This window comes from Podarcis melisellensis, assembly GCF_964234715.1.
Source record: "Podarcis melisellensis genome assembly, chromosome: 7".
NCBI lineage: Eukaryota > Metazoa > Chordata > Lepidosauria > Squamata > Lacertidae > Podarcis > Podarcis melisellensis.
Window position 1 is genome coordinate 34280062 of NC_138539.1, and position 18901 is coordinate 34298962.

The following is an 18901-nucleotide window of genomic DNA, read 5'->3' on the forward strand; positions in this document are numbered from 1 at the left end:
GAGAAGTGTGCCAACTGGGCCACAGCTGTTTTAAACAAAAACAAAAACAAGCAAACATGGAGCGTATAATTGCATTAGTTTTGGCCTTTTTTCTGAAGGCTGCAACGAGGACAAAAGAAGGGCAGTCATCTAACCTGTGATACAGCATCTGTTCGACTCAGATTACCAGCTGTTCAGGCCGGCTGCGCCATCAAAGACTCCTGGAAAGGGTATTCATAGTGTTATGAGTTGGGGAGGGGGGAGTAGGCTATATGTAGACATATATATGATTGCACTGTTAGTACCCTGTGCAGTGCAGTCTCGTGCATTATGGACTCAGAAGTCAGTCCCACTGTATTCAGTAGTGCTTGTTTCCACGAAAGTGTATACAGTGGTACCTCAGGTTACATACACTTCAGGTTACAGGCTCCGCTAACCCAGAAATTGTGCTTCAGGTTAAGAACTTTGCTTCAGGATGAGAACAGAAATCGTGTTCTGGCGGTGCGGCGGCAGCAGGAAGCCCCATTAGCTAAAGTGGTGCTTCAGGTTAAGAACAGTTTCAGGTTAAGAACGGACCTCCAGAACGAATTACAGTAAGTACTTAACCCGAGGTACCACTGTATAGGGTTGCAGCCATAATGTGCTAACAGCCCTTAGCCAAGGCAAATTGTGCTGACCATAGTTTGTCATATAATTCTTTTTTAGTTTTGAAATACTCTTGCGGAAAAGTTGTTAGTCAAACATGTTGAGGAACTGTGCTTGTTTTTAAAAAAGAAAAAGGTAATAAAGTAAAGCACTGAGCGATTGCAGTTTTCTCTACTCTTCTTGCATTTGTCTGAAAAGCAGGATGGCAGAAGTGATATCATCATGAAGGTACTCCTTGTAAATTCATATAGAGCAGCTCTCTCTTCCCTACCCCTGGGCCCCATGGAACTGTGTGCCTGAAGAGGACATCATTTATTTGGAACAATAAAACAAGCACTTGCTACATGTAAGAAAAAGCTTCATTAGTGTTAGGGAATATAAAATTAAACTACAACTTTGTTTTTTGAAATCTGACATTAGATATCTCTGGCTTATAAATTAAATAAATTAGAAGAAAACATGTTTTAATATACAACAATTGTGGACAGAATATATAATAACGCACATTCCCCATCTCAATACTGTTTAAAGCTATTATTTCACATATAACCAAAAGCTAAAGTGGGGGCTTTTCCACATGCAAGACTTTCCTGCTAACTAGCCACTGATGCACTGTTATTCAATGAATTTAGTTATTACGATTTCTGGCAACATAATGTTTTGGATGTGATGATACATGGCTGCACAGAGTGGTGAATTCTTTAATGTGTGTTTTTTTAAAAAAATCTGAGAAAAAATCAGCTGCTGAGGCTGGTCCTACCATGAGTCAGGTGCCTCAGGTGGCAAATGCTAGGGGACAGTGAAAGTTATTCTGATCTTTAGTAAAAGTTGAAAGATTTATACGATTTGAAGAGAAACCAGGGTACAGTCATTCTGATCATTCTCATCTTCAGGAGCAAGTGGTACCTTGTGATAAATCTTTCAACCTGGGCTGTTTGTCCTACCTAGTTGCCTTCTTCCAGTGTATCACAAATAGCAGGATTAGGAAAGGTCCTTGACTGAGCCAAACAGGCATAGAGGTGGCCACCTCACATCTTCCAGCAGATTTTCCACATGTGTTGCTCTGCTCTCATGCTGCATGCTCCCATTGCTACTGATGTGTTGCAGCTTTTGCTTGAGTTGGCAGCAAGCAAACATCAGGCAGAGCTGTAAGCAAACACCAGCAAGGTGCTGGAAGGCAGAATGTGTGCCACCTAGGTAGCTGCCTTTTACTGAATCAGACCACTGGTCCTTCTAGCTCAGTCTACCTTCGCTGACACTGGCTCTCCAGGGTTTCAGACAGTGGACATTCCCAGCCCTACTTGGATTTGCCAATGATTGAACCCAGTACCTTCTGCATGCAAAGCTATGACCCTTCCCCACATAGCTTATCTTGACATCCCTAAGTTAGCCTGCTGGCCTCATGTGTGGCGGAAGATGCTTTTCTGGCATCAGTGTCAATGTCAGATTATACTGCCAGCTCCATGGCTTCTGTATGTCGAATGGGGAGGAGGAACACCATCTTGTACGTTGCCCCAGGCAGCAAAGGCCAGTTCTGGTAACTGGGCATAGCTTAGAGCAACAGTTTCAAACCAAAGAACCCAAGAGTTCTTTGGAAGTTTAATGTTTGCATGTGTGAGAGAAAGAGTGGAGCAGGCATTGATGAGAATATCAGTAATAGAAAACAGGAAAGGCAGGTTGACCACCACCTTGAGTGTTGAGCATATGATATGGTGGGCTGGACTACAACCCCCATCATCCCTGACCATTGGCCATGCTGCCTGGGACTGATGGAGGTTGGAGTCCAGGAATCTCTGGAGCGCCACAGATTCCCTCATCTCTGTGCAAGGGGGCACTCTCTGTTGATGTGGTGCAACAGGAGGTGAACAGTTCATTTAGGTGAACTGAATGATTGCAGTAGAATTCTTCTGCGAATCCTCTGTCATGCTCAGAGGTTCCTAAGCAAACAAGTTGATTCTGAACCTGAAAGCCTGCATATCACTGATTTAAAGAAATCATTTGCCGAAGTAGCATTGCACGATAAATTGCAGGACTGTACTTTAAATGGCACTGTGTCGTTGATGTGAGGTCTGTTGAGGATACAGTAATTTCTCTTGGCCTTTTCCAACAAATCCAGATGAACCAGGATAGAATAAGAAGTGCTGGATTGATGCAATGATCACAGTTGAATCTGTTAACAAGAAGCATGTGCAAAATATATGAGCTGAATTGTTTGCATACGATGCAGTCTTTAAACTCGCCCACCCCACCCCCCGTGGATTCTGTAGAAGTTTTGTTTTGTTTTTTGGGATAAGTGTGTGCCACACTACATCCGTTATCAGGTAAATGTGACAGTGTTCTGTATTTTGTTGAAGAACCCTCTGCTTGCACAAGCAAGGCTGAGGGTTGTCAGTCTGCCTCAAAGGCACTGTTTGTGGCCCCCAAATATTCCGACTTCTTTTTATGTTTCATCCATATTTTCCGCAGGAGGCTTGGTGTTCCATGCAAAATGCTGCCTGTTAGAGGTAAAGAGGCCTCCTCCGTTCCTTGAGTTGGGCTTATGTCATCTTCAGTATTTTTCTGCAAGGACCTTCTGTGCCTATAGTTGAAAGTGGGAACAGATTCAACATTTCAAGATTAAGTTCCTTCAAAATATTTATTTGGTGTTCACCGTTTTGTCAAACGGTTTACTAAAATTCCCCCCCCACCACCATTTTTGTCTTCTATTGTTAAAATACTATTTGTTAAAAATCATATATATATATATATATATATATATATATATATATATATATATATATATATATATGCTTTCGTAGATTTTCACGGGTACAGGAATGCAGGTTTTGGTGTCCTCGGGTGTCTTCCCGTGTAAAAGTTGGGGTGTCTAGGCGACGTTTCGACGAGGTCTCACTCGTCATCTTCAGGCTGGTGCTTTCGGCTTCTTGTTACTGGAACAGAGCAGGATCTCAGTGTTTGAGTTCCTATAAATACTGTTGAGTATTTATAGGAACTCAAACACTGAGATCCTGCTCTGTTCCAGTAACAAGAAGCCGAAAGCACCAGCCTGAAGATGACGAGTGAGACCTCGTCGAAACGTCGCCTAGACACCCCAACTTTTACACGGGAAGACACCCGAGGACACCAAAACCTGCATATATATATATATATATATATATATATATATATATATTTGCAATTCTAACTGTATCCATGAGAGCAGCCTCCTAAGCATCATCTCTTGTTCAGAAGTTTTGGGCAACAGCTTCTATCAGCCCCAGCCATGCCAAATGGGGCCAATGGGAGCTATAGTCCAAGATACCTAGAGGACACCAGGTTGGGGAAAGTTGCTCTAATGGAATTCTCTGCACCTTCACCAAACTATAGTTCCCAACATTCCTTCACCAAACTATAGTTCCCAATGTTCCTTGGAGAAGCCATGACAATTAAACTGCCTTAAAAAAAGTTTGTAGTACAGAAAACCCTGATATTTCAGGCAAAATCTTTGGACGCCTGCTGTTTATTTAATGCTTTTCCACCCTGCCTTTCAGGACCCGTTGTCCTTGCAAGGCAATGATCACTTAAATTTAAAGACATATGAAACATCAAAGCAGAAGAAGATCATATGATAGCATTTGAGCATTAAATACAGCACAGCAGATTAATTAATCCTGGACCAGAATAAAAAACTTACAATGAAAATAGAAAATAACAGTGCAATCCTATATGTGCCTTCTCAGCAGTAAATCCCATTGCATTCAATGGGACTTCCTTCTAGGTAAGCATGTATGGGATGTTGTGGATTATGTTTGGGATCTTGTGCATGTAAAGTATGCTCTTCCAGCAGCCTTTGGACTCTTTCCCCTTTTACTTATTTACAGATACTGTTTAACTTCTTAAAAGTTGCATTTTGGAATGTCAGTGATCTTCAGTCTGAGTAGCGTGTCATTGGTTCTTACAGACTTGGAGTTTGGTAGCCCAAGTAATAGTTGTGGAATTAGAGGAGAGGGTAACGGAGAGAAACTTACTCGTCTGCAAATACACTATCCCTCTTGGCTGGTTCTGTGGCTGCAATCCATCTTGCATTGTGATGGGAGACTGGGGATCCCTGCGGCTGCTAAATTATAGGGAAATGGGGAGGGGAGAATAAAATAAAAATGTCAAGATGCATAAAAACAGAACACAATAATAGCTAGCACACATCTAGCGACTTGGTAGAAGAGGGAATGTTGACATCATATATGCATGGCAGACATCAGTGGGTGACCCTAATAGTTGAAGCTTGGACTGTTTGTTCACCCATAAAATAACAGTTTTCATAGATATACTGTCAGCCAATTTGGATTATTTTATAAAGTGGGCAGGATATAAACTTTAAAAATCAATCAACAAATAGTGAGACTAGATAGTGTGGTGTTGGGAGGCTGAGAAAAGAGTATATCTGATACACCAATGCCAATATCATCTTAATATTGCTATCCTTTCATATAATTGCTGGATTTGTATGCATCATGTAAAAAAAATTTAATGCTTGTGTTGTTGTCCAATAATTTCTTTAGATTTGTATTACAGGTTTTTTTGTGTGTGTTTGCAAGCTTTGCTTTTGATCTTTTTTGTATTGGAAGGAGGAGGTGATTAATGTAAGTGCAAAGACCTCTTTTATAAGAAGATTAAGGATGTTACATGAATTTTGGACTGAAACACAGGACTTGTAGCAATCATCAGGAGTCACATGATATTGCACAGAGGTAGTTGGTTTTATTTTACGTATTTGTTACTTACCAAAGTCTTTGCACCTGGCAGGCTACTGCTATAGCAGAAAGACCTTTGTTTAGAAATTCCAGCTGCAATGAAAAACAGAAAGGGGAAACGCTGGGTAAAATGCACTGTAGAGAGAACTGGAATGTGGACTGTGGAATGGGTCATTCGTCCATGTGGGTATAAATGCTGCTGATGAATGAAAATGGCTGCTTACCTGGTCACAAGTAACCATCATGCTGGGCTCCTCCCCCTTGGAAGGAACACTAGGATGAGGTGGCTGGTCGTGAGGAATTCCAGTCCAGCCGTTGGAGATTGGTGGGCTTTCCCGCCATAGCCTTATTTGAATCCTGGCCAATCCAGCCAGGCCAGGTGGGAGGGCTGTGGGACCCTATAAAGGCTGTCTGCAGCCGACTCCTGGGACCACTGTCCTCAGAAATGAGAGTGACTGGTTGTGGCAGTGATGCCATCAGAAAAGGACATTAAGGCACAAGTCCAGAGACCTACTCAGCAGAAGGAACAGGAGGACCCCAACCACATTATGAAGCAACACACACAACAATCTAAAAGGGGGGGCTCCAGAAAGACCAGAAACTAAAATTACCTAACTGCAGCACTGAGTGGAGGCGGAAATTTAATAACAGGGAAATGTAGCTTTTTCACACACTCCTTCTTGCTATGAGACCTCCGCTTGCCAAATCAGTATTTCAAATATAAGTGACCTCACTGGCAACAGAACTTGAAAGCGTGATCATAGAATTGTAGAGTTGGAAAGGACACTTGAAATAACATATGTCCTATTCTGTGGAGATAAGGAACAACCATTCCTTCCTGTGATGTTCTGCCTTCTATAGGCATGTTTGAGCATCATATATTTCTCTGATATTCTTCCTTAATACTTTCACGGTGGAACTGTCTTCCTTTCTGATTAAAATGGACAGCAGGATTATCCACACAGATCCTTTTTCTGTAGGCTAATATACATCCTGCAGCATTGTTACCAGCAATGCTCATTATATAATAATAAATATGAATGTAATAATAATAATAATAATAATAATAATAATAATTAATAATAATAATTTATACCCCGCCCATCTGGCTGGGTTTTCCCAGCCACTCTGGGTGGCTCCCAATAGAATATTATTTAACATTGACTTTTTCAAATGGAAAGGTTGAATGCTGTATCAAAGATGTTTTGTGTTTGACTCATGCTGCAAAAAACCCAAAAAACAAAAACAAAACTCTTTTCAGTACCAAAGGCCTCATTTTTTTTATTGCAAGGCCATACGTCTGGACAGTTAGTAAGCCTGAGTACTAAATATATTGCTGAGACTTACTGTGTCTTGCAGAACATTTGGAGGGACTAGGGAAGAATCCTTGCTGCCTGTTCTGCACATGACTGAATCCCTGCCCTTCTTCATCTTTGCAGAAGACTTGAATGAGATCACCTTGGTGTGACAGCAGCTCCTCTGTCCCCTGAAGATGATAGTCAGACACTGCTACCACCTACAGGGAAGAGGTGAAACCGTCTAATTACATGTGCTGTGTACAGATTCGGTGCCTGAGTCTATGCATAACCTGTAGTAATTATAGTGTAGAATAAGCATTGCTGTCCTCTTTGCCCATAAAACAATAATTAAAAGTTCTGCTATATTATCATTATGAAAACTGTAAGTAAGCTGATAGCCTATTATGTTACTCCTCTATATTTCTACAGTTATCTAAAAGGCTCAAAGTTAGCAAGAGTGCAATAAAAGGGTTAGACAGAGAAATCTCTCCCTCTTTCCCAACCAGGAAAAAGAGAATATTGTCTAGTGTGCTTCCTGCACCATTGGACTGACGATATAATTTGAAAACTACTTGGGTCCAGCATAAGGCACCCATGAGGGTCTTGGGCCTGGTTCTATGGGTCCTGATACTGTGGGATCCAGTTTATAGGCTTCTACCTGCCTGCTTTGGCTTCAGTGGTCTCCTGATCACCATCATCAGGTCAAATGTTGACTCTGTAGCCTCTAACTTGTCCTGGTCACTGCTGGGCTCTGGAGTCGTGGCAGACCCAACAGATCACGTGGAAGAGACAGGAGCTGCCCAGAGTGACTGGGGCAACCCAGTCAGATGGGCGGGTTCAAGAAATAAGTTGTCGTCATTGTTTGGCTACGTCCCATGCCTGTATTGTTCTGTCTACTTGAAGGCAGACAATGCTGCTATGGAAAATGACCATGTCGTTTGATCCATCCCAAGTGACTCAATTATTATGGGTTCTGATGTTACTGAAGTAGGAAACTACCACAGAGGGGTGACAACTATGTTCCTCCTGTAATGCAAGGATAGTTCCTATTTTATAACAATGAGACACTATTGGGAATTTGTCAGCAAATGGCAGAAAACCATGGCTAAAAAAGCCACCTCTATTGGTCTGTCACCCTCCCCAACTGTATTACCTGGGTTATGAAGGCGCCCAAAAGATGTTAAAGCAAAGTTATGGGATAATACACACAGTGACTTGCGATCTCGATCACACACAGTCTGTAGTCTGCTGGCAGTAGGAGTACAATATGGGTATGTCTTTAAGTTAACATCTTACAGGTTGATAGGAGTTCCCTACCAGGACAGACTTTGCTCATGTGCTCAAGACATCGATTCCATAAAACATATTTTGGTGCATTGTGCAAAATATGAGCAAGCCAGGGCTGAACTGATACTACCCTTGCTGATACCTTTCCCAGGAAAATCAGAGGCTCACTATATCAGGTTCCTATTGGAAGACAGGACAAATGCTAGAACATTAGCAGTGGCAAAGTTTTTATCGGTGGTTGTAAGAACAAATAATCCCTATATTCTGAACAAAATGCTTGTTTAACCTGGAGGTAGGCTGTATGAATTGTGTATTGCTTTGTAATGATTTGTTGGGTCTCTGGACTGTAATAAAGATTGATGATGATGATTCCATATGTGTTTGTTTCATTTACTACCAATACTATTCTCTTTTCTTTTTTAGAAAACAGAATATGTCCAAATCACTTGGGTATATGTGGGCCTAATGCCATGCAGTAATAAGTTGGGATAACTTATGTAGGTCAGGAAGCCAAGTCTGTGGTAGCACAGTTTAGATCTAAACAGGATTTCAAGCTTCTCTAGGTCATTATAAACACGCAAGGTAAATCTCTGGGATTATCTTGAAGTCACTTTTCTTTTCTAATTGTATCAGAAAAGCTAATGTGAGTTTGGCCATTATTCAGATGAATGGCAGTCTCATCCAAACTAAGAAGCATTAGAAAGCAGCTCCCTAAATATTTGCTTTATGATTTTTAAAAGATATTATTTGTTTCAGCAGCAGCTACTTGTTCCATTTGCCAGGCAAGCTTTTCTTCTTGCACTGTGTGGAGTCCTGCAGCAGAAAGCCTTTCAAAACACTTTCAGTGGCTATTTTCATGTTATTCTTCAATAAGCCAACAACTACAATTTACAAACAATGAGGGAGAGCTGGCTTTTACAAACAATAGAAAAAATACTGATAAAACCAACAGGAAGGAGAAGGAAAATAGGAAAGCTGTGCATCACACACACAAAAAATTGGAACTAAAACCAATTCAGCTCCAGAAGCCAAAACTAAATTAATTTGTCCTATGCAAGTCTTTCACTTGCTTCACTGTTATTATTTTGCTTATTTAAAGAATTAATGTCTCCATTATAGAAAACTACAATAACTTAACAATCTAGAAGACTGAGCCAATTCAATGCTAAGCACTTATTTTGAAAATCACTCATAGAATGTTCCATCAGTGTCAATGGGAGAAAGGACTAAAAACCTCCTCAAGTCTCCTACAACATTTAAAAGTGCCTAACTCTGGTTGGGTTGTTGCTCCATTATTCATTAGCATCAGTGGCGGAATTTGGAGTCTCAAATTTCAGCAGTGGCTGTGCAATGCCAATTCAGTGCCCCCCTCTGTAAGATAATTAAAATGCAGTCAAACCAACTATTCATGTTTTGCTAGCTGGGCGCATCATAGGAGCTGAAGCTCACAGAGTTTTCCTAAAAACTTGCTAGAGAGAACTCTGTGAGAGACACTCCCACTGTGCCCCGACAAGGGGAGGGCATAGCTATATATCCTCCTACCTGCCTGGGCACACCCTCTTTCCATCTCTTTCTGCTCTGCCAGCAATGTGACACCTACAAAATCTGAGCGTCAAACTCAGACTACATTTTGAGCTAGACTTAAATATCTCTTTGTAACTGAATTACTATTTTAAGTCTGTCTGAACAAAGCTGTTGTATATGTTCCTGTCCAATAAGTATTCTGAGTATATGTTATTTTTTACCTTTTACAAATCCATTTTGTGTGTTATTGTTAGTTTAAGGGGGAGTAAAGGCGAAAATACTAGGAAAATCAATTCTGCCCTAAAGCATCCTGGATTACTTAAACTAAAGGGACAAAACTAGCCTATCTAAACTTCCTTTTAAGCTGCAAAGGGATGGCACTCTGCTGATCAGGGGGTAGGAGGGATAATATCTAAAAAATCAGGCTTCCTCACACTCGGCCCTCCAGATGTTTTTGGCCTACAACTCCCATGATCCCTAGCTAGCAGGACCAGTGGTCAGGGATGATGGAAAATGTAGTCTCAAAACATCTGGAGGGCTGAGTTTGAGGAAGCCTGTAATAAATATAACATCTCCTAGCATGCCCAGTGCAACCAAATTGTTTGCGTTCCATTAGACCTGCCTCTGATAGTATGGACGTTCTAGCCCAACCGTTACCAACCTGGGGCCCTCTAGTTGTTTTGATGGAGACTCCCACCAGCCCAGTTTCACTAATCCTGGTGAATTCACCAGCCAATGCTGGCTGGGGCTGATGGGAGTTGTGACCCAAAAAGTCTGGAGGGAGGCACCAGGTTGGTGAGGACTGTTCTCAGTTTAGAAGATAGGCAGTTAATACATAGTGTGATGGTGTGCACCTTGGCAGCAGGACTCACCCTTGTCATAAGTTTCTCCTCGCTGATTTTAAAGGGGCTTGTGACATAAGAAAGGGGAGCTGGGGAGGCCCTCGTTTAAAATAGCAAATGAAAAGAATTAACAAGAAACTGGTTTGCTCATGTTTTGCTGGAAAGTGGTTGTGTAGGATTCCCCCAGACACACGGAAAGTCTTTAAAACATCATTGCTATCAGGAAATGGTTAATGTTGAGGCATCTGAGGTTAATTCACAGGGATGGTCATATGACTGAGCAGCACTTAACCCTGCCCTGGCACACTCAAAGTGCTATTGCTGTTAAAGACTCTGGCAGGCATCCAAGGGTGCTTGCTATTTTTGCCTTGTCTGGGATTAAACAAGGGCACCTATTAAGATTACCAGGGTGAAATAATTCCTATCATCTCAGGCTGCTAAGAACAGGTAAAGTGGCAAGTTTTTTTAGGAATTAATTTTCCATATTTTGCATTGTAAGGGCGGGGAGTGGGGTCTCAAAATCTCCCTTCATGTTGTATATATATTTGCCATTCATTGGTATGATTGCACATTTTTAGTTTGTCCAATTTATTTATTATATGTTTATACTGCCATTAGATATCAGTTCCCAGGTTTATTTTATTGGCAGAGGAGCACAATTAATTTGAGCCAGGGTCACTTACTTTTGCTCCAGGAGCTTATTTGGATGCCCAAACTCAGACCTGGAAGGAACTCATAAACAAGTGCCTTTCTTTCCCACTTGTGAATCAACACAGCTTGCTTCCAACTACATCTAGGAGATACTGGTGGCTGTGAGGCTTCCAGATCAGATTGCAATTTTCAGATGTGCTTGAGGTTGATATGTGCTTGTGGTTGTGTTATCATGCCAGATGCCTGTTCCACCCAGATCTTACGTTTGCCAAGGTGACATAAACATGAGAGCAGGTCAGAAGCTGGGATGTAGGGGTATGTAACCTCTCTTGGCCAGCTGATTTTTCTCTGCACATGCCCTTCTAGACTGTTTATTATGCAGCTGGGCTCTGTAACCAGAATTAAGCCCAGATGGATGAAACTTGTTTAAAATGGGCTGGTGCAAATCATTTGCAGACAGAAGGATTAAGTCCACTCTCTTCTGCCCAGTAATTCCCAATAGTGGGTTTTGTATTTTGTTTTTGTTGTAGAAAAGGCTGCATTTGAAATTTGCTTAAAACCTACATGCAATTTATGAACCATGTCAGGGTTTTGGGTTTTGTGGTTTGTTTTTGTACTAGTGCATATGTCGGTTCCACACCATGATCTTGAGAGATCTATGTTCTGCTTCAGTGGACAATAAATACCCTCTTTAATAAGCAACAGTTTCCTTACCTTTTTCGGCAGGATGCATTGAGTACTTTTGGCTTTTCTTCTGACTGGGCTACATGCTACAAAAACAATGGAAACATCAGCATGAACTGAAGAGATTGTTTAACTTTCCTTGTCAAAATGTAGCATCCCAAGAGAGCAGCTCAGACCCACCTGGTAGAAGCTTCTCTGCACTGCCTCCAATGGGTATTCCCCCCCCCCTCTGATCAGTACCAGGTAACTGGGTCTGGGAATTGCCATTTTAATCTCCCACAGTGCTCTGCAGCACCACCATATGTGGGCATTGTGGGACGTTAAAATGGTGGCTCACAGCTGTCTGGTGGCACTAATTGGAGTGCTGCTTCTACCAACATCCGTTGCTGTTATCGGATAAGCACACCAGGGCTCACTCAAAGAAGGAGAAGCCCACTAATATAATTCCATGACAGGGCAATTTCACAGTGGAGCTGGCCCTGAGTGACATCAAAGATAGACTAAAGTGACCTTGCTGAGAGAAGTTGTGGGGTCAGGAGTGTTAGGGTTGCCCTCCTCCAGCATTTGAGATATCTGCTTGGAACTCAGTTTTTTCAAATTAAAGAAATAATTCAGAGTGGTTGACAACATTCGGTTGAAATAGCACACACACAAACACATTTATGAGTGTGTATATATGTCTATGTATAATGCAGGTTTTGGTGTCCTCGGGTGTCTTCCCGTGTAAAAGTTGGGGTGTCTAGGCGACGTTTCGACGAGGTCTCACTCGTCATCTTCAGGCTGGTGCTTTCGGCTTCTTGTTACTGGAACAGAGCAGGATCTCAGTGTTTGAGTTCCTATAAATACTGTTGAGGGGGTGTGGTGTATAGCCTCCAATGTTCTGGGCAGAGAGGAAGTTCCCAGGCTAGTGTGCCTTTTCTTCTTTTGTTCCTTAATTACTTGAGGGATATCTTGAGTGATTTCTTGAGTGATATCCTGAGTACCACTTAGGTGGGTCATTAGGTGTGGATTAGTTGCTAAAGTCTTTGTGTCTTGACCTCTTGAACTTTGAGAAGAGTTTTTCTGAGAAGATGGCTGTACTGCACTTAGTTGTGCTCTGGCTTGGCTTCGTGTATAGGGGCGAGCTGTGGTTTTGTGGCCTGTGTCAGCCAGATCTGTGTAGGGATTGCAGGGGGGTGCAGCATCCGGAGGTGCCACCATGGTTTGGCTACTGGATGGTGTCTGTAATTTATCTGTGGAGAGGGTCTGGGTTTGGGTCTGGTGTGGTTGATTGGTGATGGCGTTCTGTGTGCCTCTGGATCTGGTGTCAGTTTTTGTGGGGAGGGCTATGTATAATATGTATAATATGTACATAGAAATAAAACAGGAGATAAAACCAATTCAAATTCAGAACTTTTTTTGGGGGGGCTTTTTTAAAAAAAGCATAACACTGGCAACCAGGTAAGCCTTTCTTGAGAACAATCTATATGTGGGATCCCATTACTTTGGCACCAAGTAAAAGCTGTTAAACTTTTAATCATGGAACACAATTGTTCTGCTTATTCTGTAGAATGTTGTTGTGCTCTTGATTTCAGTCTTATTTGCTTTGCATTTTCTTTCTGTGTTGATCTGATCTGTTGCAATCTGTTAACTGGGATGAAAATAGCCACACACAAAAAGAGAACCCCCATCTCTTGTTTTCTGGGGATGTGACTTAAATCAGAACAGTACCCATTCCCAATCATTAAGGTGGTTCTTAATTTAATCAGCTAGTCATTCAATAAAACAACTCCGTACAGTCACAAAGCCATGGAAGCAACAGCTAATATTATATGGAGCAAGTGATGGTTCACATGCATCAGTCACAGAAGTTTAAATGAAACAGAGGTGTTAGAAAGATTTTAAGCATATGTAAAAGTATATGCAGTCTTTATATAGTTTTCCTTGCATCTTATTGAAAGCAGAGGACAATGAAAAAATATTTGCATATTCATTCTTTTTTGAATGCAGTTTTTAATTACATTAATGATGCTCCAGATTAAGTAGCAAGGAGTGCTTTATAAATATCCATCTGGCATATTTTTAGCTTGCCCATTGTAATCTCCCCAGCCAAAATGCTGTACATCTGCAGGCGAGGAAAGCAGCAAATTGCCTTACCAAAGGCAAAGTGAGGAAAAGTTCTAACAGAGGTAATACTTCTTGAATAGGCTGCTTAAGAAATAGTTGTTCATGAAGATGGGAGCCAAGCTGACAATTCACTTTGGCCTGCCATGAAATAAAGGCATAAGGAGCTGCTTGATACTGAATCAGACAAATGGTCCATCAAATTATGTACTGAAAGGTACTGACACATCTTAAGTGCTTCTACATATGTGAATAGTGTCCTTCAGAAGGATACAGATACAAGCAGGTACACCTTAAGACAGGTAAAGTGAAACGGGGTTGCCTTGCTATAGTGCTGCATGCCAAATTTCCAAGCGAGATTTATTTCTTTTGCATATCAGCTACAGGGGCCTTGACTTTCATGCGATCATCCTATCAGGCTGATGCCTTGTGCAGAAAACGTTTCTGGGACTCCCCCCCATCCTTGCAAAATAAGATTTGTAGGATATCCTCTCCCAAATACACCTTCTGCCCGGACCTCCTACAAATGATTTCCTTAAGTAACAACCAGACTTGGCCATTAAAAAACAACTACTACTTTGAAATCCTTCCTATTTCAGTCAAAGCTCGGGTTGCCCCTCATCCCCCTGCCTTGCCTAGACTGTTGCCTTTAAGCAATTGTGCAACAGACAGATATGCAACTGAGATTAGCTTTTCCTGCATCTTCAGGCCAAGAAGAGCTTTTCCTGTTGAATTTCTTCCTGCTAAAGTAATGTTAAAATAGTGGGAACCCTGCCAGAGAATCATTATGCTCCTATAGAAAATCCAGTTTTCTGACTCAGGCCTAGAAAGTAAGGTGGGTTCTCTGGAATGAATGGGGTAAAATAAAGACCCTCTGCCCCATAATGCGTTTTCCACTAACAAACCAAGCTCTCCTGGTACAGGTGTAGTGGTTTGGTGAAGCTGTGAGATAGAGCTTTGGTTGTACAATCAACATTGCACCCCATTAGCAGTCAAAGGGATAGTGGAACTGGAAGCAAATTTGGGGGTAATTGGGGGGGGGGGAAACCACCACACAATGAAAATCCATTTTTATAAAGATATTTGTGTGTATGCGCGTGCATGTACGAAAGAACTCCAAAGATAATAAGCTTGGGCTCCCAATCATAATTTCATTTGCATTTTAATAAAAACACCATCATAATAAATCTGAAAAGAGCAACTGGGGCTTGCAAATAAATATTAAGACTACACTTTTCCGTACAGTGTTTCCCATGAGAAATCTATCTCCCTTCGGACACAAGGTGTTGAAAAACTATTGTTCGCCTGAATGCATATTGATCTTTGTCTGACTTCTGCTCTTTGTGACAAGTAAATGCTAAGGTTAAATGTACAATCAGTCCCAGAACACAAATTTGAACATGCTATCTCCTTTGACCCAGTACGTCGTAGCCATATAGAGTCATTGCCTACATATTAACTATTCAGGGCTTCATTTTTCAATACTCCTAACTTTATGATTTCTCATCTTAATGGTAATATTGGATGCCTAGGAACAAAGCCACATAGAATTAAGCACACCGATTGCACAGTTTGCCTCTGTAGAAATACTTCCACTGCCTAGCCTATCTAGACTTCTGCTTTCATTTTCTCCAAGGAAAGGGCAAACGGAGGGGGGGGGGAGTTGGGGAATCAGAGATCACTACACAGCAAGTACAATACAATGAGCACACATCTGAATTTACCATTTTGAAGGTTTCCCCCTAACATTCCATTTCAATAAACACTGAACCCCCTGGCAATAGCTCTGGTTGTGTGGTACTCACATTTGGAAGAAATCACAGTGAAGACTTCTAAATTTTCATCACTGCAACTGTAAATCTGGTGCATTTTTCACCTCTCCCTCCTGGCTGCCTATCGGCTTCATGCAACTGCTCTGAACTTCTGGTAAATAGGTTTCACTAATCCCATCTGGCTCTGTGATCATTGTCCACGTCCACAAAGGAGAGACTGATGCTGTGATCTCATCTCATTCTACATTCTTCATTGCAACATTTTCAACCCCAGTCTGCCTTTGTATGAATTCTGCTCACGCCAGGGTTTGATTTTGCTGCTCCTTAAAACCACAGCCATGCAAGCAATATTCTCTCTGTTACCAAACAAGTTACAGGCACCTTCTGCCAATAGTAAGTGGCGACCTGAAGGAATGCTTGCATTTTGTGTATAGACGAGGAATTATGAAATAAGACATTTATTATTGTTGTTGTTATTATTAATTAATTTTCTATACCACCCTTCATCCGAAGATCACAGGATGGTTTACAAGATTTGTGGGAGTGACAGAACCAGGCATTATTTTGTAGTATTTATTGTTCACTTTAGGCATATACTCATTTAAAAAATAAACACAGAATAATTTTCTAAATGGACAATTAAAAAAAAACCACCCAATACATGCTACAATAAGAACATATTTTACTTTAAAATGTTTCTTGTTTCACAAGGCAGTGGGATAAGGTCTTTCAGCTCTGAGATCAACGTTTTCAAATATAGATGCTTGGACTTAAGCACTCAAATCTACATTTAGCTCTTTTAATAGGTGGCCTGGTTTGCTGAGGTGTTGAGCCCTTGCAAAAACAAAAAAGCAAAACCAATAACGGACACCAGGTGAAACGCTACACCCACTTACACAGGAGTTAGGCCCACCAAAATCACTGCCCCTCCCTCCCCCAGTTTGATTCTTATGTTTCCAAGAAGGAATTGACTTCAGGTGCCCTGGTTTAGCATTTTCATTCTGGGAATGCCACAGTGATGAGTGTCTTGTAAATGTTATATTAATCTTTTGGGAAAGGGTCTTTTTAAAATAGTGGTTGAGTTGTCACCTAAGCACACACAAAAACACTTTTTTTGTTTATAGGTGTGTGAAATGCACATACAGGGTTAGTCTAGCTATTCTGGGTCAGAAACTGTAGCTGGTATTAGCAATCTGAGGTGCCTGATGTCCTGGAAATATAACCTGCTGCCACTACTACAATACAATAGAATTTTAAAGGGAGGACATCAACATTCAACTCATGAGCCTGAGCCAAATACTATAGTTCTTGCTTTATATGAGAGTTGTGGACTCACAAACAAAGCAGGAACAACATTAGTACAGGATTTGTACCACTTGTTTCCAAACTGTCCCATGGTACCAAATCTGTTGGGAAGGGGGAGAAAAGCTGTTGTCCTAGAAAACACTGGAGTATTTAAAATGTTCAGGGAGCAATCAATATAATCAGCCCCAAGTTCAATTAGTTTTTGATTTATTGTGCCACATGTTCTGCTTGTATGACTGATGTCATTAACATCAGACTCGGCTGGCTAGTTCATCTGTCTCCATCCAGTTTGTCCCGGGCACAAACACACTAAACAGATGGGGAATTTCATGGCCACAAATGGAATTGTTTATCCTTCTATTGTTCTTGTGTCAAGCAATCAAACCAAATCCATTACCAACCAATAAAAAGATCAGTGCACCATCTATTCAGCACCGAGCTGAGCAGAGGGGGATAGGTAGCAGGGATTTCAAACTTCTACAAATGGTCAGAAAAATGATCCACATTGACCCACAAGCAAAAATAGAAAGCTGAAACAAAATGTCTATTCTCCCACCTGCTAATTTTTGGATACTCCTTAAAGAAGATAACCCTAGAAAAGAACATCTGCTTCCATTAAAAATTTGCCATGCAGAATTTCTCTATCTGGCACAATATAATGGTGGTTTCTATGTATTAAATATTTTTAAACTTTTAAAAAGTTATATTTTATTGCAAATATACAAACCACATTTTTCTTTCCATGTATGAAGATAAATATTTTAGTTCCCCTCTTGTTTGAGGTGGAAAGAAAATGTCTGGTGAAACAGTTGACGAACATGCAACTCAGAAAGAGGATGCTGTAACCTACCTGCTGAAATGTGTTGTGGGAACTGTTCTCCCACAGCCCTGTAGTGTTTATAAGCTTTTCCTGCACTGAAGGCCACCATTAAGTACCGTATTTTTTGCACCATAACACTCACTTTTTTCCTCCTAAAAAGTAAGGGGAAATGTCTGTGCGTGTTATGGAGGGAATGCCTACGGGTGGCATGCCTACGGATTTTCCTCCTCTAAAAACTACATGCGTGTTATGGTCGGGTGCGTGTTATAGAGCGAAAAATACGGTAATTATTATCCACATTCTTGCTTTATGTTCTTGGTACTTTTTGGTGGGGTCATGATACCCATTGCATTGGTGGAATGTAATCTTTCACAGTTCCAAGCCCCACCCCTTGACATCCACACATAGAATAAATATTTGAATTCAGGAAGCCCATACACAGCGGGTGGCGCTGTGGGTTAAAGCCTCAGCGCCTAGGGCTTGCCGATCGAAAGGTCGGCGGTTCGAATCCCCGCGGCGGGGTGCACTCCCGCTGCTCGGTCCCAGCGCCTGCCAACCTAGCAGTTTGAAAGCACCGTCGGGTGCAAGTAGATAAATAGGGACTGCTTTCTAGCGGGAAGGTAAACGGCGTTTCCGTGTGCAGCTCTGGCTCGCCAGAGCAGCGATGTCACGCTGGCCACGTGACCCGGAAGTGTCTTCGGACAGCGCTGGCCCCTGGCCTCTTGAGTGAGATGGGCGCACAACCCCAGAGTCTGGCAAGACTGGCCCGTATGGGCAGGGGTACCTTTACCTTAATATTTCACATGTTAACTCTAACCCTTGCCCCACTATGCCTGCATAGGGGAAGTATATGTGTATGGGCTTCCTGAATTCAAATATTTATTCTATGTGTGGATGTCAAGGGGTGGGGCTTGGAACTGTAGGGGTGGTGCCAGAAGTACAGTCCTGTTGCTCCTCCTACTGTGGAACCCCCTTCACATGTGATGAAGTCTTTTATTTCCAGGTAATTATATTGCTGTAAAGAAACATTCCCATGCATTAGCACAGAATCTGTTTAAGTTGAACCAAGCCCAGTGAAATCTTTAAATTGTCAGAGTCGAACAAAATGAAGGAATGTTGAAGGACCTCTGGACATTTGAGGAGTTCCCATAACTAATTATAAACCCATCAAGAACGAGAGAGAATGGCTTCCATGGCCTGTTGCCTCCAGGAATATCTGAAACCTAGAACAGCCCCATTTTATTAACCTTACAAACTACTG

At 41.6% G+C, this 18901-nt stretch overlaps 1 protein-coding gene across 2 annotated transcripts; it reads right to left on the reverse strand.

Annotated features, from left to right (window-relative positions):
* Positions 1-2688: 2688 nt before the first annotated feature.
* On the reverse strand, positions 2689-17749 carry VXN (vexin). Of its 2 annotated transcripts, none has more exons than XM_081917665.1 (6): positions 15549-17749; positions 11671-11726; positions 6702-6870; positions 5386-5447; positions 4632-4717; positions 2689-3202 (listed from the first exon to the last, which is right to left on the reverse strand). In XM_081917665.1, the coding sequence occupies exons 1-6, from the start codon at positions 15610-15612 to the stop codon at positions 3013-3015; spliced, it is 627 nt and encodes a 208-aa protein (XP_081773791.1). In that variant the 5' UTR covers positions 15613-17749; the 3' UTR covers positions 2689-3012. The 2 variants fall into 2 exon arrangements, with proteins under 2 accessions (XP_081773791.1, XP_081773790.1); XM_081917664.1 differs by having other exon boundaries at positions 4632-4720.
* Positions 17750-18901: the final 1152 nt, after the last annotated feature.

What these genes read in the sequence shown, in the direction of transcription:
- VXN (XM_081917664.1), bottom strand. Translation starts at nt 15,612, where the DNA reads ATGCACCAGATTTACAGTTGCAGTGATGAAAATTTAGAAGTCTTCACT. An exon ending in AATGCATCCTGCCGAAAAAG is followed by an intron (nt 6,871 to 11,670) that starts GTAAGGAAACTG and finishes TCTTCCCTGTAG; the next exon opens with GTGGTAGCAGTGTCTGACTA. An exon ending in TGCCAGGTGCAAAGACTTTG is followed by an intron (nt 4,721 to 5,385) that starts GTAAGTAACAAA and finishes CCTATAATTTAG; the next exon opens with CAGCCGCAGGGATCCCCAGT.